Consider the following 24175-nt stretch of genomic DNA (forward strand, 5'->3'; position numbering starts at 1 on the left):
AAGAGTGCTACATGCATAACAACAAAGCTAAAAAGTGAATGTGCATTTAAAACACAATCACCAGGTGTGTCCCTCTATTTGTCTGCAATACTCTAGAAGCTTAGAAAAAGGAAGACAGGAATGGCATTTAAAAAGCACAGCACAAAAATCCCCACTGCAGTAAGGAAGTATGAAAACTCCAAAGGCTCTCTGGAGTGCTTGCAATGTTTGTATTTGTGCATATGCAAATTTAGGTGTGTAAATTAGCGCAAGTGCATGAGTCAACTTGCCAACCTGTCTCTCTGCTTTGATTCAAATTTGTGCACATTTCTGTAACTCCACTGATTTACAAGTCAGTCATCATTTGGGATCAACCTGCTTTTTAATTACGAGTGGTTTATGTTTGTTTTTCATTTCCCCCATAAGCTCATAAATTGCTTTCCTCACCTCAACTTAAAATCGATCTCCATGATAAATAAGCATCGTTATAATTGCATATACAAGTAGTGCTGTCGCAAACTAAAATTTGTGATTGCATGCACACACACACACCTTTTGGTGTTTAATTGCTCAGTGGCAAATATTTGATAATGGCTGACTTATTATAATGTAACAATACAAATCTAATTAATGTTATAGTCTGTGCCTTAAAGCTAGGGCTTTATGATTGTTTTAAGGGCATAATTTGCTTTTGTGTAACTTCTCTGACTAGCACATAGAATCAGATGGCTGAAATTCATGGCTATTTTTAATTGTTAAAAGATTTAATTAATCTTTAAAGATCAGGATATTGTTGAAATAGGTAGGGTAGTTACGATGTTAGGATTTCAAACTGGATACTGATACCCAGGAAAATACAAAATAACATTTTAAAACCACTAGGGAAAAAATTACAAAGCAGTGATAGTGAAATTTCGCTGGACAAATTTGCAGCATTCTATATTTATTTTTTCTAACAAAGTTTCAAACTTAATAGACCTGACCAATCAGACTTCTGCATTTGGCGAAATATAAGCTGATAGTGTAACACGTACACCAGTACTGAATGTACGAATAGTAAAAAAAAAAAATGTAAAAACCCACTAGTTTATCTCAGACACACAGCTAGATGCTGCTCCAGGTTAATCAGCTCTCTAAAATTATTTCTATGTCTTCTCAGATGTGATTCCAAATCTGCCAACAAAAGCTCAAATTTCCCCACTGACATCCTTTAATATGTACAAAAGTGGTCGCAATACAACTTCAACTCCTGGATCAAACTAGGAAATTCTCCCTGCTACGTTCCTGTGAGAATTGTAATATTTTCCACAAAAACACAACACATTGGTACATACATTACATGACAAGTTTAGAAAAAAAAAAACAGGCAACTAGGCATAATAGGCATGATAGGCACGACTAGGCATTTTGACTAGGCAAAAATAACTATAAAGGCAACAATATTTTAAGGTTTTCTGAGTTAGTACTGTGCTTCTGGTGAAGTTGTACCATATTTTTGTTGCTGATCAAACAGAGTTGATAAGATAGGCCATCCACGTTTCTGTCTAGTTGATCCAATACTTTTTCCTGCTTCAATCTCAGACTTTAAGAGAAAAATAACACTTTTCTGTCATCAATTATTGTGTTAACCTGTGAAATTAATAAAGTCTATTAATGTTACAGACAGGCAGCAATAACATTCTTTTTATTTTTAGCCACAGCCACTAGCTACTACCTTAACAATAACAAAGGCTAATGTGGCTATTAGGTAACTGCTAATAGTTAAAGAGCTAACATTAACATATGTGACAGCCTGTTAACATTTATGATAGCTATTAAATACTTTAACGTGGCTGAAACTGGAGTTTTAATGATCTTACGAAGTTCCTCATATACTGTTGCTCAGTGTTGGTAATGAAAGAAGGGCTGTGTGAAGCTGCATGCCACCTTTAGCAGGTGAACACAACAATGTGGGTATCTAAACAAATCAGACAGTCATTTTTTATACACACACACACACACACACACACACACACACACACACACACACACACACACACATATATATATATGTGTGTGTGTGTGTGTGTGTGTGTGTGTGTGTGTGTGTGTGTGTGTGTGTGTGTGTGTGTGTGTGTGTGTGTGTGTGTCCATAAAGGTCATTTTGTACTATGTACTGCATAGCAACTGGAATCTTGGACACTAAAGCAGATAAAGCTGCTCTGATAAACGGAGGAGAGATGGTAGACCTCATGGCCTTTGGGAAGAGAAAAAATAATCAAGAATGAAAGCACATTCCTCCCTACAGCTTCCTTTTATTAGTTTCTCAAGCAATAAAGTAAGTTACTGTATATGCAGTCAGGAGGCGACAGTGTCGTACTGTGTGTTCTGTGGTGCCTTCCAGACTGTAGGATCTACGGCATATTGCAGACACAAAAACCTCTTGCTGTTCACGGCTACATGGATCAAAAGAGCTAAAAATGACTTTGGTACCATCCACAGAACCCCACTGGCCCCTGCAAGCTGCTTCACAGCTCAATTCACCAGTACTGCCCAGTGGGTGGCAGTTGCTATGAACCACTGTTTCCCTGCAACTGCGCCCAGTGCCCTAGGCCTGTGTCAAGCTCATTCAGTATCATTGCCTGTAAGCCTGTTTCTCTCTTCCACTTCTGCAATGGCCAGAAAGGAGAGCCATGGTTCATGTGTGTTCAATGATAAAACTATTCATCAAACAGAAAGAACATGTCTGTGTCAAGTCAAGCACCACCTCAATCTACTGGTGATGCTTAATGGGAGATGAGGGGAGAGGGGTTGTACCTGTTAACAAGCATAAGGTGAATCAGCAGTCATGCACTTAAACGCCCCTTCAGCCGCTCGAGAGGAAATGAATCCTGGGAGAGAATCAACCAGAGCTTTCCTCAAGGTCATTGGTGCCTGGCTACTTTTTAAGTGGCCTTGCCAGCTCTAACAGTCTTTGCAGAAACAATCGTAGCACCAATCCAATTTGGCTCAGTTTCTTTTCTTTTTACTTCAGTGCAGACGGCTGCATTGCCTCACTATTGTTTTGCCCTGCTGAAAGCAGAGCATGAATTGATGACCTTATGAATCTCAAAGAGCCTGGCAAATCATTGCAGTAAATCAAGCACCAGCACATTAAGCATGACTGCAGGCTCTTTCCCCCTAAGTTTCTTTCTTTTTCTTTCTTCTTTGTGTCCATCTCTTTCACACTCTTTCCTTCCTACGAGCACTTGGGGATATTGAGAGCAGCCAACTTTTTGAGGATTGTTTTCATGTGCTGCTAATTAATTGCCTCTAATTAATGGTTGTTTACGGGTTGCTAATGAAGTGGATCAAAGCCTACTACTCCTGATGTGGAGGCTCTTGTCTTAGGCTGTAGAAGGAGATGAAGAGAAGAGCAGACAGACAGAGACAAGCAGCGCAGAGAATTGAGGGGTGATTCTGACAGTATAGCGCTAACTACGGTTGAGGCTCTTTTTTTCTTCAGTACCTTTATCAACTATCATTTGGCTTCTGTGCAGAACAGAGCTGAGCAGTCTGACTTTGATATATCGGCAGCTGCTGTTATCACTGGTGTTATCTTGAATGATAGCATTTGGTTTTTAAAGTGGATACAGTAAACTGCAATGTGTACTTTTGCAACATTTAGAAAAATACTCTATGAAAACAGTTTCTTCCTAAATACATTTTTAAAGCAAACACCCCTCTTTCCATACAACTTTTAATGTTTTCAGAAAGCATTAAACATTCATTAACATGATGAAGCTTTGATGATGTTTGAAATAAAGGAACAGAAATGCCACTCCTGAGGTTTCTGTAACCACTGTATCTGACTCTATCACTTTATCTCTGTCAGACATGGTCTTAGCGCGAATGAATTTGCCACTCATGGGAGAGACATTTTGCGAGCTTTCTAAGATAGAAAACTCATCCGAGACCTCTCCAGCATTGTTGTGACCGTCTTCTGAAAATCTCCATCTGATTTCCCAGTAGATAGTGCGCTGCTTGGCAATTTTCAGCATCCGACAATCTCATCAAAGCAAACCTATTAATGGCAATGATATGAAGAAGGATTCTAAATGGCAGACAGATGAATAGCCCTGTGCGTGTGTGGGTGTTTAATTCTCCAAGCCGAAGCGCCATGTAGCTTTGCTGAAAGTGGGAGGACTGTCCACGAGCTGCTGGTAAACAATTTCAATACTTGTTTGCCTGCGTTTTTGTGTGCATGTGGGTGTGACAGTGCATGTGCATGCTGTGACCTCATCGATCATGACACTTTGCCTCTCAGGTGTGGTCACCTACACAGTGCCTGCCCGCGCTCGCTTTTCTCGGTATATTGCCATCCATCTCTCTGTTTCGCCTCTTCCCCCTCCTCCTTCTCCTTCCCCACATCCTCTTCTCATATCAGCACCCTCTACTTTTCTGCTTTGGCCCCACCTACCTAATCTCTCTCTTCCCTCCTTCCTCACTTTTTTGGCCCCATAGATCAGTCATACTGCACCGCAGGGATTGCTTTCTCTCTCTCTCTCTCTCTTGTTCTTTTTTTTTAAACACGCCCTTCCATTTTAGAGCTGAAATCCTGCAATCATTCACTCGTTTGTTGGACTTCTCTCTGCCTGACTTTCTCCTCTGCTCTGTTCCTCCCTGCTCCAGTGGTCTGTGACGCAAGCCCCTGGCGCTTTCCCTCCCCCTCCTTGCGGTCTTCCTTCGTTCTTTTATACACTGTGCAGCCAGCCATCTCTCCCTCTCTCCCCGTAACCCTTTCACTCTCCCTCTGTGACCCCATCAGTCCCTCAGTGCCCCAGCTAAGGCTGGTCACTCTTCATCAGCTAGCCTCCACTGGACACACAGACCTCCCAAAAGCAAAGGGAAATGGGGTCTTGTTGGCAACATTTGTGCCCAGCCTGACAGTTTCACCTAGGTTTAAGTTCATTTCTGACCCTCCTTACCCCGACGCGAGCACCTAATTACCAGTCATCCTCTCCTCCTCTTGTCTCTACATCAAGTCTTCCAGGCGGGATGTGTATTAGCCTCAGCACTGCCAGAGTACACAGTTTCCAACTCTTCAATTTTAGGCACTTGCCCTCTTCAGCTAAATAAGGCTCTCTCATCCAATCACAGCTAGTGAGGGCTCTGTTGCAGTGCCTGAGTGGGGATAATCACCTTGGTTACTGGCATTACCAGAGGCTGCTGTCTGGCCACGTCAGCGCTACGCCCTGTGGGAGCTGCCGAAACAGGTGTCACAGCAGCAAGGAAGGGTGTTAAACAAGCCCAGGGCCAGGCAGGAGGCATAAACGTTTACTCTTAGTCATGGAAACCATGTCACCAATAGCAAGGAATGTTCCCCAGAATGGCATTAGTGGTTCAAAGTTGGGGGGTTTTTAACGTCAGAGGACTGCCTCTTTCAACTTTGTCTCTTTTACCTGCCTGCAATTCAGGGTTAGCTTCCGTTGACATAATCACACCTTGTGCTCAGCAGCTGCCTTTGTCAGTATTCCCTAAAAAGCTACACAAAGACAATCACTTTTTGTGACACAGTCACAGCTTCATGGCAAAGACAAATACACATCGAGAGGGTTCAGCATCTGGAGAAAAGCTGCTGGCTCAGGGGACACGAGGTCGCAGCATGGGCAGCTGGACCCAAAGAGGCGATCTACTTTTGCACTGGGCCAGTCAGTTCAGAGAGAGTTAAGAGTATCAGATTGATTGGCAGGCTTCGAATGCCAGCAAATGGAGGAGACGTCCTTGGCATCCGAGTCAGCATTAAAAACTTCAGCTGCAAAGTTGGTGAAACGCCAGTTGTTCTCAAAGAGCGACACGTAAGGACGACATAGATCACCATTATGATAATCACAAGCTGCACTGTCTGGGGAATAGTAATGGGAAGGAGATGAGGTGGCAGCCATAAAGAGTGTTTCTACATTAGTGCTGGCCTGATTAGATTGACAGAAAGTTTCACTAATGGACGATTAAACAAATGGTCAAATGAGATATAAGGATCCAATTACCAATTGGCGTCTTTGTGTGCCCCTTTCAATCATTGTGCTTCATGTGTTCTGTTTGCATGAACTTGTTCGTGAGGACGCAGCAGAGTGAAAACAAGAGCTGAAAAAAGGCTGAAAAGGGGAACGCTTAGTCATATGATGTGTCCCTGCAGGGATATAGAGGAACTTGCTCCTTCCTAGGTCCTTTTATTTCTATTCAAGTGAAAACAAAATCCTTTTTGAACCTGGTATATAATACTGGAAGAAGTTACGGAAATGTATTTATTGTGTGAAGCAACCGCAGATCAAAACAAATGAATTATGGATTGCACAGAAGACTGGAGGGCAGATTAGGAGATAATTACTGTAAAATACATCACCTGTACTAAATGGTGAACCTCGAAACCTCTGCTTCTGAGTAATGGACCCATGAAAGCCCAAGGGAGAATAAAAGCAGCCCACACTGAGCTCTGTAACTCTTTCAGTTGTGACTATCCCAAAAAGTGATACAGTCCAATTTGTTTATGGAGCTTATGTTGAGCCAGTTGTTCAGCCGAGATAGTGGGCCACCCTGTCAGGACCCTTTAAGAATGCCCTGGTTGATCAAACATGGCCACGCGCAGCAGCAACAGGCAGCATATTTTTCCTTAAAGAAAAGCTCCTTTCAGCTTCTTCTTTGTTGACAGGCATAGTCTGCCAAGTTCAGGTTGTCCAATTATTTCGACCTACAAAAAGCAGGGAATCTGAGGGGGAAAAGAATTCAACGCTGAAATCTGATTGTGCACTGGGCTTTAGATATTCACCTTGAACCAGCAGATGGCAGGGCAGAGAGCAAAGAAGGGAGGTCTAGGTCTTCATAATTAAATTGCCAAGAAGTTTATCTTATTTACGGGGAAAATTATGCTCCAAGGTTTGGATCAAAGGATAAACCTTGGCTCACGGTGAAGACATTTTCAGCACATTAAAAACAAAGATGCTGAAATAGCAAGCCCAATGTAACGTGGAAGAAAGTAAAAAGGCAACGTTAACTCTGGAATGATGCAAACTGTGCCTGACAAGCATCAAAATCTGCACTTGAGTTCAGACAAACTCTTGCATAAGCAGTAATATAACTATGTTCAAAACAGGTAAGCTGTCTATAGGCAAGATGTGTGTGGATGTTCATATGCGTTCCTGCATTTATTTGAGTGATCATATAGTATGTGTCCATATTTTTATTTTTTGTGGGTACTGCATTTCCCTTGATGCTTGTGTTTACACGCCAAACCTCCCTTCTGTGACTCACAGCGACATTGATTTATGCATGGCTTCACTGAGTGTTTGTGTGTATGTGCATATGCACACGCGCACTTGCACACACCAGCTATAATTGGTATTCAAATCTCCTCCCACAAGTACGTCCAACTGCTGCCGTTTTTCAGCCACCAGAGTCCCAGCCAAGGTCCAAACAGGATGATGGGGAACAACCTCAAACGGATGGCTCTCATTGCACACATTCAAATAAACAAATGGAGGTGATTTAATGCACACTGCGATAAGGGAGGTGGTAATGGCGGCATAGGAGAGAAATGGGGATGAGTTGTTAGAATGGAAGTGATGGAGGGTAGCGATTAAGGGTGGGCACGAAGCAGAGGTGGAGTTAACAGCATTTGTTACTGTACGTGCTTTGCAAGTTTGGCCTGCAGCTGCTGTTGATCAGACACCTCCACAAAGCCAGGCAATCTGCGCACAAACATACAGCACTGACTGTGTGTGCATGTCCCTCAGGCCTGCCCGTCAGACACACTGTGAAGTCTTTCTGCCTTTCTTCTCTCACTTTTCCTCGCTCCCTCGTTCTTTTCTGCCTTTCTTCCTCTATCCATCTTTCCATCCCTCTGTCTCTCCCTCATCCTTCACAGAAGCGCCAAGTCTTCCAGCCTCGCTATCGTCACAGCAACCTCTCAATCTATCTGTCCACTCATCCATCTATCCACCCAGTTTGTCCATATCTATTCTAGCATAATAACAACTGCCAACCCTCTATAGCCTCCCACCTTTCCCTTCTTTCAGATTGGTGGAAGAAAAATAACCGAGACAAGATCTTTATTAAATCTCTTTTTTCCTAATGCAGACACAGCATCGGTGCACATCTGCAAGGTTTTTAGAAACAGACCATCTTTACTCTACCTCATCTCCCTCCTTTCTCCACCGACCTTATGCCTGTAACACCCCTAAACTCCCCAGCCTCCTGTCTCTCTCAGCCCCTGTCAGAGGCTAGATTAATGACAGTGATCAGTGAGCAGCCCCCAGCTGAGGTTGCCTGCAGCTTAGGCAAAACCCTGCACTGTACGCAGCACGCACGCCCATGCACACACACTAATGTAAAGCACATACTTGCAACACACACATATTCATAGATGGGTGCCCAAACCCACAAACACAAACCCCATACACAGTGAGAACAACATACAAATACCTATAGCTCATGCATACCTTAACCACCCAGTGTTCATTAAACACATACATACACACAAACACACACACTTTCTCCAAAGGAAAAAATCAATATCTATCAATATACTGGCTCTGGTGAGGTCGGTATTAGTGCAGCCATAAAAATGGCTTTGGTAAGGTAGTTCTTGTATACAAGAGACATCAACATAACAGCACCGTCCAGGTTTGAGTGTGTCCATGCCTCACCAAGCACTTAACTATTTCACTGCCTCAGGACAACATAAACAAGGGGTCACAGAGTGCAACAGCCACAGGACACAAACCAGCAGAGCAACATTTATGTGCACATTGTCATCATCAATCCTCCTTAGTCAAAATCACAGAGGCTTCAGATGGACTTTTCTTTTTGAAAGTTTTATTTCAAATTGCATCCAAACAAATCCCACAAAGATATCCAGCTGAAGTTCTTCAGAGGCTAATCCAAATCCCCATATTTTGCAAATGTGGCACTTAAGAAGCTACTGAGTGACCATAACTAGCCAACTACTGTGTAAAAGAAGTAAAGCAGGACTATCCCAACCTGAAGTGTTCCAGTGACGGTGATAAAAGCAATACAAAACACTACAGGTACTGTTACAAGTTGCTGTAAAGCATTGTTAGATGTTATTTTAGCTGATAAGGGGGAGGCTCAAAGGTCTTTACAGTCCCTCACCCTTCTCCAGAATATAAAAGCAGTAACAAACAGCACTGCCGCTGCTGGTGTGTCTGAGACATGTCTGGTCCACTGCGGGCATTTGTTATGAGCTCTCGTGTGTTCTATGAGAATATTTAATCGGAGCTCTGTGTGTGTCGCTGCATTCACAGGCTGCATAAGTCACAGGCTCCCATTTCCCATTCCGAAACAGACAACAGCTGTAATAAAATGAATCCCAACATCAGGAGAAAATGTAAATTCTGTGACGCACAAGGGTTGAGAGAGCATTGGCTTCTTTCATTAAATATTCATGCATGGTCAAAAAAAAGTGGCCACCTTTCACTTTTCTTTTCAACGACTTGACATTTTAGGGGTCTTCCCAGCGTAGCAGTTCCGACATGTGATTAAGACAATGACTCATATCCATGTAACAATACAGCCCCGGCTTCCGCAAAGGGCATTGACTCTAATTACCCACTGAGAAATATTAACACCAGTCCACAAAACAACAGTAAACTGGCACATCTGCACGTGTTTTGCTCCGTGGTGCGCTCCTCCTCCTTCCCGTCCAAGTGCACAGTAAGTCAGAGTGGACCCGGTGCATTTTAAGCGTTATTCAGCTTCTACTTAGAGGACTTAGATAAACTTGCACAGAAAAGCCCAAACACATCGAGACGGCGTGACACTCTTCCCATTCACATCACATTCGTTCACTTTCATTTGAGCCTTACCAGTGTTGAGCAGCCAAGCCACTGTTACGATGGTTAGAGGGACGCAGTAGTTCCACACGGTCGCGAAAGCCATCGCGGGTATTCCCCTCTGATATCTTTCTTAATATTCCTCTTCCTTTGAGAAATCAGAGTGACATGAACCCGCAGGTTCACCCTCCGACAGCGCCTTTAGCGTCTATGTGTGTGTGCGCGCGTGTGTGTGTGTGACAGGGCGCGCGCGTGCGACTGTGCGTGAACGAATGTGTGCTTTGTTAGGCTTTCCGAGCGTAATAGCAGGTCTTTACATAGTAATGCTCCCCTCTCATACACACCCACTTTCTCTCCCTCTGAATCCCCGAATATGACGGCTTGGCCGGTTTTTCTTGGTTACTTTACATTGTAAATATATTGTAAAGCTTGCCAATTGGGCGGTCCTGGATGTCTTTCTAGCCAATTGCAGAGAGCAGGAGCAGGTGGAGGGGTGTGCGGATGTGAGCAAGGGGCTGGGTTTAAAAAAAAGAAATGGGCTATCCAGGAGGAGAGCCGGGGAGGCAAGAGGGGCTGCGTCTTCCAGTTAATTGAAATCAATTCGCTCTAAATGTGATTGATAACCAGCATTAATTTTCCGACTCAAATAACCAATTTATTTCAAATTCCACCCCAAGGACTTAAAAGATGCAAGGCACGCTGATTAAGATGACGGAAATGAATGGTTGTTATTGTTCAAATTTAGGGACAAGTGGTGCAAAAAATGTAAAGTTGACTGTAGGGAGGGAAACGCAGCTTAAGAAACGCGATCATTTGAAAGATGGCACTTCGTTTGAAATTACTGTTTGGCTATTTGGTGGTAGAAACTCCGTGAAACTCAGTGCCAAATCAGTCCAAGCAGTAGCCTCTGGGTAGTTTGAGATTCAATTCTGTTGCAGAGGCTGCTTTGAATCCAATTAATGTGCATAGGACTCATCAAGAAGAACAAGAAACAGACCTGAGTGTAAGCTGTTAAATCACCGTTTACAATGACGGTAATAGCTCGGAACAAAAACTTGGGCTAAGGATGAGCCGGTGTTTCTGATCATCTGTAGTCAGGGCTTATTAGGTCGTGCTAAAGGGGCTCTTTAACTTTACCCTCATGCTGCGGCCACAGTTTGCCCATAATTGTGTTTTCCAGTCAGAGAGCGCTGGTCCATTATGAAAATTGTTTCTCTCTCCACATCTCTTTTTGTCCCCCCTCTAATCTAGTGTTTACTATGGACTTATAGCATCCACGGCTTGAAGGCATCTTTTTGAAACTGTGTCTTTGGCGCCCCTCTCAGGTAACTGCAGGGATGGCACGTCACACGTCTTAAATCTGCTTCCGCCTCTTCTGACAAGTCCTCCAGACACTTTGGTCAGTTTAGTTTGAACAGTCAGGAAAGTTCAAGCAGCCAGAGCACCTGGGCAGTCTGTATTAATATTAATATTTCTACTCTTGACTCCCATAAAGTTGCTTTGAACTCTTACCCCTTAGCTAACCTGTACTAATGGATCTGTGTTAGATCTTAAGGTCCCCGCTTTGGGGTCTCTCCACTGAGAGATCTTATTACTCGACACAAGTTTTAACCTTGTTGTTTGGCGAGGATAATATCTGCCCTACTCATTTCCCAATTCCCATCCCATCCCATTTTTCCCTGTCAGCCTCTCTGCGAGTGTTTGTTCCCGGGTTGGCAGGGAGTCTGTGGCAGCAGCTCCCCCGCACCAGATGGGGCATTGTCAGGAAGTAATGAGGGGAAAACACCTGCTTCTCTTGCGAACTCCACTCCTTCATTTTCAGCCATTTGACACAACATATGCAGAATGCACATACAAACTCAAGTGACCGTGACGGGAACAGCAGTAGTCAATGACACAGTGTTACAAATGCCTGGCACTGTAAGGCATTAGTCAGTGCGGTGTCACGTTTGGTATAAGTCACCTTTAGATATTGGTTTGCGTGCACTAAGGGCAGCTAGGGTACTTGACAAACTGCGGACATAAGTGAGGAGCTATTTAGCTTTAATGCCACAGTACAGATCTGCATCCTTATCCGGACAGGACCTTGCGTGCACCAGACAAAACACTTTTAGGAAATCTGTATGCACTGCACAGCACCTAAGCTGTTGTCCGGTGCTTTATCCATCGAGACACTGTCAAGGTCAAAATGTCACTGTAAACTTCACTTCCCTCTCTCCCGACCAGAGCATTGTACCTCAGGGAAAGCTCCAGTGTGTGAAATTCCTGATACATAATTTTGTGTCTCTTTTTTTTTTTTGGCCACACATCAGAAGCCCCCAGACCAAAATCCACAAGGGAGCACAGAATGATTTACTCATGACTGACTCAAAGGCCAAAACGAAATGGTGCTCACTGGCATTTAACATTCAGGAGAGCATTTTAAATTCACAACATTGTATTTTTTCTTTCCCCCACTATGAAGCATGTTTCTTTCCCCCCTAAGTCTTTCTGTTTTGGTTATAGTCTCCCTGTCTGATGCTTCCACATTCCTTGGGTTGACCTCAGACATAAAGCAAGCAGAAGTTTGTAGAGTTGGAGAAGAAATACAAGGAGTCTGTAAAATGCTAAACAAAGGAAGGCTGCTGCTGCAGAGCTGAGCTGTACAGGGGGCTTGAATAATCAGTTTAATAACATTATCCTGGCTGTGCTCTGTGGCGCATGCACCCGTTAATGGAGTGTCAGTGTTAAACTGCCGCTTTGCCCATTATTAACAACGGCCTACGGTCAACCACACACGATAATAAAAACCGCATAAAACCCAACATAACTTCAACAGACAAGCGTAATGAAATTCTCAGCATTATGAGCACGGTTATGGTAATAAGCGGTGGTGGTGGTGGTGAGGCACAGCGTTAAGAGTTACAAGGCAACAGAGGAGAAAATTAAAAAGATGAAGTTGTAGTCTGTGATGCTTTTTTTGGGGAGGGGTTGGGTGGGAGACAGAGAAGACTAATCTAGTCTAGTTAAAATAGAACTTACTTGTAATGGCCAACACTGTCTGCCCTTACAACTGACGGGAAAGCTTTCAAGGTTACTTGCCAATGCGATTATTCACATTATGAGAGTTTCTAGTTTGTGAATGCAAGTCCATACACGTGTATACAAACTGACTGAGGGCTGAGTTCTCTGCTTACGGGCAGATGGGAATAGAGGCAAGAATACACATGCACAGTACTCTGAGTAAAGGTCATCGCTTCAAAGTAAGGTCTTTCAGACCGAAGAGGAAGGTTGGTAAACAAGCTGATGCGAGCTTGAGATGGCATTGGATGGAGAGGATGTGCGGCCAAGCAAGCATGCATGTCCGGCTCTTACCATGTTGTCAATACTCCTCACCCCCTTTAGTGTCTCTTAAATGGAACAAAATCAATGGCACACTGGAGGATGGTAAATAATATTTTCTGAAAGCCATTTAATACCACAGAAAATCCCAACTACATTAAATTAAATATCCGAGTGCAATGTGCTTGAGAGCTGTCACAGTAAAGAGATTACAATAACCTTCTCGAAGACGCTTTGAGCTGGTTCTGCTTTGGAAAACATGAAGGTTGAAAGAGAAACAAATCAACAACATAAAACCTTGTCCTATCACCCAAACGATTCATTCACAATACACAGCTGAGCAATTATGTGTGCAACTAAAAGAAGAAAACTGAATGGAGCATCTTTATAGCGCTGCGAGTAGAATCCTCATCATCATTTTCTAAGAACGTAGCCTGCCATTTTTCACACTGCAGTATACATGAAAGGAAAATTGCCCACATTTCTGTCCAAGATGCAGAATTGCAGCGTGCGCTCACAAGCCAAGCTGCTCAGGCATCTCTAAAGCAATCACTTGCCCTTCAGTTGATTTTTTTTGTTTTGTTTTTTTAAATACCCCGCTTGTTGCTGATTTTTATTGTACTCTGCCCTATAAATGTCTCCCAATATACCCATTTACTGCTTTATGACATTCTTTATTTTTTTTTATGGACAACAACTCCATCTCTCGCTCCATCCTTTCATCCGTTCTCCTTCCACCTGCCTCTGCAGTTACACCAGAGGTTGATTGTCTCCGCAAGTGGAGGGTAGGGACTCCGAGCTTGCTTTGTAGATCGGCTTTTTCTGAGACCGGTCATCACTGGAGAGAGGAAGAAAGGAGAAGAAAGACGAGCATGATTATCAGTATATCGATCTCTCAGTAGGTGCTCGAAAGGTATAAGTGAGGAAATTATAGACTAGAACCAAGCACTGGAAGCGCACCTGGCTGCTGATATGAAAGTACATTATCCTCTCCCTCTCTTATCTGTATCTATTTGTACACACATGCTTGTATACTCAGCACAGGTTTGTAAAGTTTAGTAGTTGTTTTTAGGCCACTACAAACATGCAGAACTTCTGATTGCTGCAGAATCTTGTGAAAATTCTGCCTTTTGTAACTGTTTTTTTTTTTTTTTTTAATCTACATGGAAAAGAAGTTAATGGGTAAAGCTACATTGGGTCACGGTGCACATTAAGGCACTGTCAGCTTTCACGATTAATGGGAGTTCCACTAATTTCCTTATAATTGCTGTAGCCTTCTTTATACTTTTACACTAGACAGAGAATTTAACCTACTGTCATAAGCCCGAGCCTTTGGCGAGTAGGAAGTGTGTGGAAACGCATGGGAGCAAAGGGAGGACGAAAAAGATCAAGGATGAGGTCAAGTGGATCAGGGCTTCTGAGATTGAATTTAATATTCATGATGGTAAATGCCTTTTCAAATAGGTGGAAGTCAGCACATATGTAAAGTTTTTTTTTTCCCCATCCTCTCTTTTTCTTTTGAGAGAACAGTCAGAGAGTGAAGCATACACCAAGGTGCACACTGCCGCACACACCTACACTTACACGGTGACTGAAATGACTTTGGTTCACATGATATCACACTAGACAGAGTGAAATTTTGTGGAAATTGCTGTAATCATTTAAAAAGCTATCCTCTGGGTAACAGGAGGGGGAGGGTGACTAGATAAACAAGCACAAACATTCTCTTGCACTGAAGACACACAATCCATCAAATTGTAAACACGCTTTAAAAAGATCACATCTAAAAAGTGAAGACTTAAGATGACAAGACACAAACACGCAGTTGTTTCTTACATGGGTCCCTTGCTGGTCTTGGTCTCTTTGGCTCTGCGGCACAGGAATACAATCATCGAGAGGATGAACACCACAAGAGCTACAGCTACTGCCGAGATCATCAGCATGAGACGGCCATCACTTGTCTCATACCAGTGGGCATCCTCTGTGGGACAGACATGAAGGAAAACATGTATCACACGGAATGCGAAATCAGCAAAAGTATTCACATTCTGCCTCCAGGCGAAGCTTCTAAAGGCAACCTTATGCTTGTTTGTGATAGAAAAGACTGTATTCCTCACAGTTCAAACTGTTACAGCCTTATACGCAGCGCTGATCTTCAAGAAGCCTGCTTGTTACAATTTGCAAGAACTGGCTGATCGGCCCTGTTATGTGCACAATTTCCCAATTTAATGGTAATGTTTGGGGGAAAAAAAAAAAAGAGGGATTTTTCTGAATCCAGCCTTTAGAGCTGCGGATAAAGTAAACACTGAAAAATTAAGATTACGAGTATTGGAGGCAACAACAAATACATGTTGGAGGCAACACGGTTTGATCCCGGTTTGATCCCCGGGCTCTCTGTCCTGGTTGTTGTGTCCTACTGCCTACTGGTTCTGGCCAGAGGGGCCGATGGCGCGATATGGCAGCCTCGCTTCTGTCAGTCTCTGGCTGTGGCTACAACTGTAGCTTGCCTCCACTAGTGTGTGAATGCGAGAGTGAATGAATAGTGGCATTGTAAAGCGCTCTGGGTGCCTTGCTATATAAATCCAATCCATTATTATTATTGGCTTAATTGCATTTTTACAGATTGCATAATTTCAACTATTGGAACTATAAAGCTCCTACTGGGTGAGAGAATAGCATTTAAACACTGCAGTGTGTTAACAGTTTGTAATCATTCACAGATCAGCAATGAAGACGATGAAGACTGATGAGTTTCTGTTAATTGGATTAGCTATAATGTTGTAATGGAATTACTTTTGTACTTGAAAGCAACCATCATGTTTCATAAGATTTAAAAAAAAAAATCACTTATCAATCATGCAGATTTTAGACAAAGGCAAAGTGAGACTGTGCAAGCGCCTAAATACCTAAAGCTGAGTACAATGTGAATGCATGCAAGAATGCATTGATTTGCAAATGAAACTAAAGTAAACTGATTTTTTTGATTGTTTTTATATTTGGAAAAATATAAAAGATTTATATCACTTTATTGCTAACAACAACTTCATGTTTATATGCATGGTGTTGGATTACCTGTCTCTTAACAACACTCTAAAGAGACCAAGTGTTGTTTTTAAAGCAAATGTTTTTTACTTTTTTTCTGGTTATGGGATTTCGGCTGCACAGGGTCTCCCTGAACTGTTGGGCTTTTAATTTAACAATGTTCTAAATGTTTGTTTGTTTTTGTAATGAATAGCAGGTCTGAGATGCAGGCAGGCCAGCTTAACACCTGGGTACTTTTACTACATAGTCATGCTGTTGTAATGTGCAGAATGTGGTTTAGCAGCGTCTTTGTTTCCTGAAAAAGTCATCTGGTTGCCACCATGTGTTGCTCTAAAACCATTATACACGGTCAGGCTTCAAGGATCTTTACAGACTTTAATGTTACCCATGCGATGGGAACTAATGCTCCACTGTGCACTGATAAAAAGCTGTGGGGAGATAGATCTACCTTTAAGATTAGGCTTAAAACTTTACTTTTTCATAAAGCTTATAGAGTTAGATCTGGATCAGGTGAGGCTGAACCATCCCTTAGTTGTGCTTCTGTAGGTTCAGGCTGCTGGGGGAGTTTCTGAGCAATTTTTCCTTTCACTCTTGATATATTTATACACCCCTTCTGTATGTCATTGCATTTTGTCTACTCTTTTACATGGTTTGTTTTGTCCTCATCTCTCTATACTCTCCCTTTTCCTCCCTCACTTTTCAACCGGTCACAACCTGTTTCTGCCAGAAGTTTATCCTTCCCACTGTCACCAAGTGCTTGCTGATAACAAATACAACTGAATTGAACAAAAGCGAATTTAGTGCTTCCTTCCCATTTGATGTGGTGACCACAATTGTCAAAAATAATTTTTCATTTTGATTCAGTGAACCAGATTTTGGCATCATTTATGTGCCTCATTTGTAAATTCATTTCTTTGCATGGTAGAGTTTTAACTTGCAAACTATGTTTACTGATGATGGTTTTTAAAACTCTTCCTGAGCGTATGCAATGATTTCTACTACAGAATCATGTCTGGTTTTAGTGCAGCGTGTCTGAGTAGGACCCTAACTTAATTCAGTATTGGATTTCAGATGATAAACGTCCAAATTATTTGCAATTTTATGTTGACTGCTGAGTTTTATGAATGATGAACCCCTCCCGCATCTCTACTCATGAAAGATTTGGCATCTGTGATGCTCTTCTTATACTGAATCATTTCATTTTTTAACTAAACCCAAACTTGAAGCAATTTTCAAACCATTGCCTTAATGTCCTAACTTTTTTGCATACAGAGCTGACAAAATCTTACACTTTCTGATTCGTCAGTTATTGTCGTCATATATTATACCGTCATTTGTACATTATGTATATGTATGATGTCTAAGGGACTATAGGACTTTAGATGTAACAGTGGGAAAATGGCTCATAATGTCTAAATTTCACAACTCTTCAGTAGAGCTCTTCATTTACACACCATCACTTGATATTTCAGTCAAAAGAAAAAAAGGAATCAAAGGTCAGGTAAAACCACAGCTTCTTATAATTACCCTCTTATCCTTTAAAGTCGAGGCAGTTGTACTATTACCATTTGTTTATGATATTTAAAATGTATTATATCCTCAGGTATGACCTTCTTACATGTTTGACATTTTAGAGGTAATTTCTTTTGGGACTTTGTTCCCCCCCCTTTTTTTTTTTTTTTTTAACGTGAGGTGTTTTAATAAATGTCTTTGTTGGGGCGATGTGGCCTTTTTCATATTTCTTTGTAATTTCTCCTTCAGATACATTAAACCTCAAGCCTGTACTGTACTTCCCATAAATTTAAAGCATCAAAGGTTGGCGTCTCGTATCTGACAACTTCTGCATATGCTCCTGCTGACGTAAAAGTATCCTAATACCTGACCTTTCTGGTGATATTTGACTGCGAAAAGGAAATGGAACATAATATTTAGTTTTGTTTTTGCTCAGGGGATGTTTAATATTGATGGATGAAATTTCCCCTCAGTTACAAGGAAACCTTAGCTAGTTTTCAGAAAGAGGAAATGTAGAAAAATCAGTACAAAGGACAAAAGGCCTCACCCAGGTAAATCTTTTCTTACCCGGCAGTACAGTAATGCTGATAGTACGTCTCTTGCTGAGGGACTCCACAGATGGATGCCTAGCAGAGCAAGTGTACTGTCCTTCATCCATCGCATTCAATTTTGACAGTTTCAGTGAAGAAGAGGGCAGAACCCAGTCACTTCCCTGAGAGAGAAAGACATACGGTGGAGAAAAACAGAATGAAAAAAGGAGGAAAATATGTCTATTTACCAGACTGTTCGCAGCCTTAGGACAAACAGCTAAACACATACAAATTAAAACTGCACTTAGCTGAGCGCAAAAGATGAAACAGAGAACATATACTGCCATGTGACAAAAAAAAAAGAGAAGAGAAAAAGGGGAATCGTTTTTAGGCAGACTTGTGCAAGGATGGAAAATGAGAGCAAGTGAAATCTAGACTGGAAGAAACAGATGGACTGGTAATGGGACAGAAAGACAGAAATATCAGCGGGTGTTTGATCCTCAGAGAGCAGCCCCCAAAAGTCCCAAATCAAACGTATTTACCTGAGCAATAATCCCAATGAATGAACACACATCACCACAAGTCAATAACCCAGATAACACCATCATCCGCAAAGAATGATGCTGCAACAACACACTGTTAACACAACACATAATGAGATGGCAAGGGAGAAGGATGAATTGTTGACACAGAAATAGCAGCACTATTATGAGATAGAGCCCAACATGGGAGGAAACAAATAATAGGCCAAACACAAGGATTGAAAAACAAATGAGCGTGGAGGAGAGTTTAAAAAAAAACAAAAACATTACACCATGCAAATGATTTGGCTCCTGGGAGCTACAGTTCCTGCCAAGAAAGTCCATTTCAATTTGAATGGATCTGAATTAAGAGGATTTCCCATAAAGGCCAGGTCTGGCCAAAGCAGCATTTTGTATGCAAATCCACTGGCTCCCAAAGCAGTGGCCTGTTTCTGCCTCTGTCCTGCTGTCATTACCGGGGGCCAATGTGCCCACGGCGGCTGTCTGTCAAACTGTACGCCACTTTCTACCCCACATCCATTTCTGTCAAACACACAGTGGGCTTGCAGACACAGACAGAAAAACTCACACACACACACACACACACACGCGCTCACATAAACTGTGACATGAACATATTGTTTGGTCGTATTATTTCCCTGAATGCGTAATTCCTTTTTTTCTAATGGTCCCAAGTGATTTGTGAGCACATACAATACACTGTCACTTCTACTGGTTATAATTATTAGTCTTCATCAAAGTGACAGTGTTGTACATTAAATAACCACAAAAAAACTTGAAGTATTACATATGATCATGTGGAGGACAAACAGTATTAACAGCATAAAATGTCCACTGAATTGGATTTGGACTTGTAAGCTCATTTAAAACCCGGATTAGCAGTGACCCTTTAACAAGCATATTAACCCTAAGCCAACTTATCAAGAGGAATAACAAAACGGGAAACTTGGCAAGTGTGTCTGCATGTCCCTAGATGTCTTAATAGTTGCATAGCTTCATTACACTTCTTACACAAGTTGCGATTTTGACACCTTGAAAGCATAATATAATTTTCTCACTGTGAAGACTCGGTGTATTTCCTGACTCATCAACTTATTCTTGGACGCCATGCCAGTTGTCAGTTTGGCATTTTACACTGCGATGTCTTAATTTCCCTTGGGCAAGAGTTTCTTCGCTCAGCAAAGAGCCCAGTTGAATAATTCAATGCCGGTTAACCAAACACTGGAAAAAAAAATCATTAGAAATCTATCCGCATAATTGTTTTCAGGTTGACTGGCTCTTGTCTAGACCTCATTAAACTATTAATCCTCTGTAAGTGGGCAAGCTGCAATCCCCAGCGAGTGGTGTGCCCAAGCCAACCGGTCACTTAAATACAGAGCACTTCTTCTGTGAAGGGGATGGAAAGACGGCGGGCAAGGGGAAACAAGTGGCTTGACAAAGTCAGAAAGGGAAACAGAAAAGGAGGAGGGAAAACTAAGAGAGTGCTTGAACAAAGGCAAGAAGCCAGCAGAGACTGGGTGAGAATGGAAGAAGACAGGACAGTAAAAAAAAAAAAAGGTCAAACTGAGCGGGAGGGAGAGAGTGGTGAGAGAGAGAATGACAAGTTTCCAAAAGCATAATGAGGGCACAGCCACTGTGCACGCTCCCGAGGCTTTCTCACCTCTTTGTACCAGAAGTAGCTCGGCTCCTCTGATGAGCTGGCAGAGCATTTCACCACCACGTCGTCTCCGAGTCGCACCTTCAGCTCATGTGGGGTACCCAGGTATCCGGTGTAGCCTTCCCTGGACAGTGACAGCTCCCCCATATCTAAGACGCAGTCGGGAATGAGAACGTGTGATCGGGCATTAATGAAGCAGGAAATTTAATATAAGCTGAAACAACTTTGTCAACCGTTCAGGCCGTAACTGAACATATGTTTGCAGTGGCAGCAGCTGGTAAACACTCAGATATTTTAAGTATATTTGAGCATAAATGCTCAAGTTCGATTGCCTCCCTGTGGTACAGACTGTACCAAGCGGTCAATAATAATGATAATAGGCTTCATCTTATTGAAGTCTTTAGAGAGGCAATGTTGTGAATAATGGCTCATTTTCTCTTCTATCTCAATAGATGGCCCACGTCCATCCAGCTCTTGGCTTCTTTCCTCCTCTCTCTCCTTCGGTCCTACAGTCCATTCTAATCTTTTCCTCATATTGATCACCCCTGTGAGGCTGAGGAGCCTATCAAACAACATTATGGTCGATTCGATGGCCACTGAGAAGTTAGAGGGCACTGAAAATCTGACTAGCTATGCCATGAATGACATTTCTTGAAGCTTTGCATTGATAACGGATACCTTAAAGCTGGAGCCGCCCCGCTGGGGACACAGCTCTGTTTATCTGAAGCGAATGGAAAAAAAAATAAAACAACTGCGGTCAATCTTTCGTAGGTAAGAGTACATATTTGCATCGGAGCTCTACTTCCTGTTGTTTTTGTTGTGCAACCTCTGCAGTGCCATTGTATAGATATGTCTATTAATATTTAATATGTTTTTCTATCCCTCACTGTGAAGAGAGCTGTGTCCACAGTGTCTGAAAGATTGTCTTTACCTCCTGCTGGGTGGGAAATATGACGGAAATTGGTTTCGCAGTTTATCTGTTCAATCGTTTTAGACTGTTTACCGGTGTATATTTAGGTGTTTTATCCTTGTCCCTTTGTTAGCAATACTAGTAATCTCAAATTGTCCTGTGTTTTCCTTACTGAAAGTGAAATTCAGCAATACCATGCATTATTTTCTACTCACATATTTATCTAGATTTTTGCAGATGCCTATTTGACATGTAACACACACACACACACACACACACACACACACACACACACACACACACACACACACACACACACACACACACACACACACACACACACACACACACACACACACACACACACACACAGACGCTATAACGATCTAAGGTTAATTATTTGTCAAAAGGAAAACACAGCGTCACAGAGTCATTGTTCCTCACAGCTCCCACCCACGCCACCCGACACACTCACAATGCACTTTGAAGGACAGGGGCTGCGAGGAGTTGTCTGGCTCGGTCACGTTTTCGTCATTGGACACACAGCGGTAGGGCCCCTCGTAGTACCTTCCTGCATGGGGAATAGACAGCACTAGCGTGTCTGCGAGCTGCTGGATCTTCAGTGAGTAGAAGCACCAATATCTCTCCATAACGGGACGCCAGCCATGCATGTACTGTTAAAGAGAAAGAGGGGAATAAAAAGAAAAAGAGAGGTCTTCTTTTACATTTACTTTTCAGTAATGAAAATTCTCTGCTGCATAATACTTCGAGCTTACATAAGCTCAGAGAAAATAAATTAATATGATAGTTATACACATTAGCAGTCTAAGGTTATACAATAGTAATCACATCCCTAGTGATTTAAAAATGATTTAATTAAACATAAAAAAAATAAAAGTCACGTGTCTTGAATTATTACTTTGCAGCTATCTGATTACATTTGAAATATCATATTCAGGAGGAAAAGTTACATAATCATTGTCATTACTGGGAATTACTGTGGTGGATCATTTTTAGGAGTTACATGTTATGAAGTGATAATGTTTACTGAACTTTTGATAGTTATAAGAAAGTTTAATCTTTATTTTGAAAAACGAAATTTAGGAACAGTAATGAATCATAGCAGTGAGCTCCTTCTCAGGTATACAAAATCTCCAACGTTACAAACAGAGCTGTGACATGCACATCGTGATATTTTTCAAGTGCACTCTTTTCCTTTTTCACCCATCTTCCTCCAGCTCACCTTGGAGTAGACCTCAAAGTGGACCTGGCTGATGTTCAGGTCGGAGTCTGTGTATAGACACTCCAGCGTGACCGTGTCTCCCTCCAAAACTGGCTCAGTTGGCCCTTTGATGACCAAAGACGCTGCATGTGGACAGACATAACAGATGATTAAGTGAGAGGTTGCGGAGGTGGGTGTACCTCCTGAGCACTGCTTTCAAAACAGCTTTCTTCCCGGAGAACCTTGGAGTACTCATAAAAACACCACAAGCACATGACCAACAGGTTTTTCAACTTGACGGATACTGTTGATAACAGAGACTGATTCTCTTTCACTTCAGGCAAGAAGTGCTGCATAACATGGTTTACATATTTTTTTCACAAGAACTGAATGCGAGGCTGGCCTCCGCACACTCTACATAAAACATTTAGCTGCTCTTATGCGTTAGTCTCTCGATAATTCTAACAATATTTCCTGTTTCACTCTGTGTGTCGCAAGGGAAAACCTATCAGTGTGACAGAAGAGGAAAACAAAGCCTTTCCTCAAGAGAACAGATCAACTAAGAGACACACAGACAAGGAGACAAACAGGCGAGCAGACGCCACACGAAGCCCAGGGGCTTCAGCTGTATGAATATATTTATGAAAAAAGGAAGACCAGAACCCCGCTGAAAGATTAAACCAATATCTCATTACAGACGAGCAAATAATATTCAGCTCTTTGAGAGAACCGCATAAAAGTCCATGAGTAATATGAAAAATATTTACCATAACTGCCATGAATCAGGGAGACCACTGCAGCAAGAAGAAGCGCTTTCATGGCTGTGGAAAACAATATCAACACAAATATCTGAGAACACGTCGTGGGCTCCTGCGCACTTTCTCGAAATGAAAGTTTGCTCAGTATTTATGTATAGGAGGGTGTAGGTGTGGCTTTCTTCTTCGTGTGATTTTCAGGAAGCGCGTTCGAAGAAAAGTTGAAAATCCAGCCAGCATTTAAAAAAGTAAACAACCAGTCAACATCAAACCATAAATACACGACTTACTGAGTCTAGTTACGAATATGTTGTGACTCATTTGTCACATACACAAGAAACACTGTAAAGTGAACGCAGTGTAAACTCAGTGAACAAAACAAGGACCGCTGCTGCTGCTCCAATAATGAAATTCACTTCGCGGTGCGTCACTTGTCTCTTAGGGCGGTGGAGTCTGTCACGTCTGAACTCGTTGAGGTCGGTGTTTTGCTGCTCAAGTTCATCGGAATGTGAAAGCACTTGTGACACGTTACCGCAGAGCGTGCTATCTAAAACCGGGGAAGCACAGCGTTTTACGCTTCATTTTCTCTGACCTTTGATTGATTAGCTGTTAACCGGAGCTGAACCGCAGACTCTGTGGGCCTCAGATGCGCTGACCTACACATGTTCGAGTTATCTGAATACGCGCAGACAGCTCGTTAAAAACAATGCAAGACAGCCGAGCAAAGAGACTACCTGTCAAAATCCTATAAAATGTTATTTGCTCTCGTGTGCTGTTATGTCTCCATTTAGTAGAATGAACTGGATAAACATAAAAATCCATTTTCCCTAAAAAGCGCCCTGAGGGAGTGATTGGTAATTCATTATCATTGCCGTTTCACTGCATATGTTGTCAAACAC

At 42.2% G+C, this 24175-nt stretch overlaps 2 protein-coding genes across 2 annotated transcripts in view; both read right to left on the reverse strand.

Annotated features, from left to right (window-relative positions):
• Positions 1-10189, reverse strand: part of cadm4 (cell adhesion molecule 4) — a 187991-nt gene extending 177802 nt beyond the window's left edge. The window contains exon 1 of the mRNA XM_085423434.1: positions 9819-10189. Coding sequence (XP_085279560.1) covers positions 9819-9891 — 73 coding nt within the window. The 5' untranslated portion in view covers positions 9892-10189. The remainder of the gene's footprint in view (positions 1-9818) is intronic.
• A 3027-nt stretch (positions 10190-13216) lies between these two features.
• LOC146659402 (CD166 antigen) lies at positions 13217-23668 on the reverse strand. The gene is made up of 7 exons (XM_085423424.1): positions 23289-23668; positions 22543-22664; positions 21775-21973; positions 20393-20538; positions 18228-18372; positions 14943-15087; positions 13217-13944 (listed from the first exon to the last, which is right to left on the reverse strand). The coding sequence occupies exons 1-7, from the start codon at positions 23338-23340 to the stop codon at positions 13857-13859; spliced, it is 897 nt and encodes a 298-aa protein (XP_085279550.1). The 5' UTR covers positions 23341-23668; the 3' UTR covers positions 13217-13856.
• Positions 23669-24175: the final 507 nt, after the last annotated feature.

The sequence above is a fragment of the Rhamphochromis longiceps genome, linkage group LG11 (genome assembly GCF_057381845.1).
Source record: "Rhamphochromis longiceps isolate RC_006_pf linkage group LG11, R_longiceps_female_GT1.1, whole genome shotgun sequence".
Taxonomy (NCBI): domain Eukaryota; kingdom Metazoa; phylum Chordata; class Actinopteri; order Cichliformes; family Cichlidae; genus Rhamphochromis; species Rhamphochromis longiceps.

Bases quoted from the DNA above. Each gene is read 5' to 3' on its own strand.
- LOC146659402 (XM_085423424.1), bottom strand. From the start codon at position 23,340: ATGAAAGCGCTTCTTCTTGCTGCAGTGGTCTCCCTGATTCATGGCAGT. The intron at 21,974-22,542 runs GTGAGCTGGAGG...TCTCTTTAACAG, and splicing joins ACTTTGAGGTCTACTCCAAG to TACATGCATGGCTGGCGTCC. The intron at 18,373-20,392 runs GTGAGAAAGCCT...TTTCTCTCTCAG, and splicing joins GCTACTTCTGGTACAAAGAG to GGAAGTGACTGGGTTCTGCC.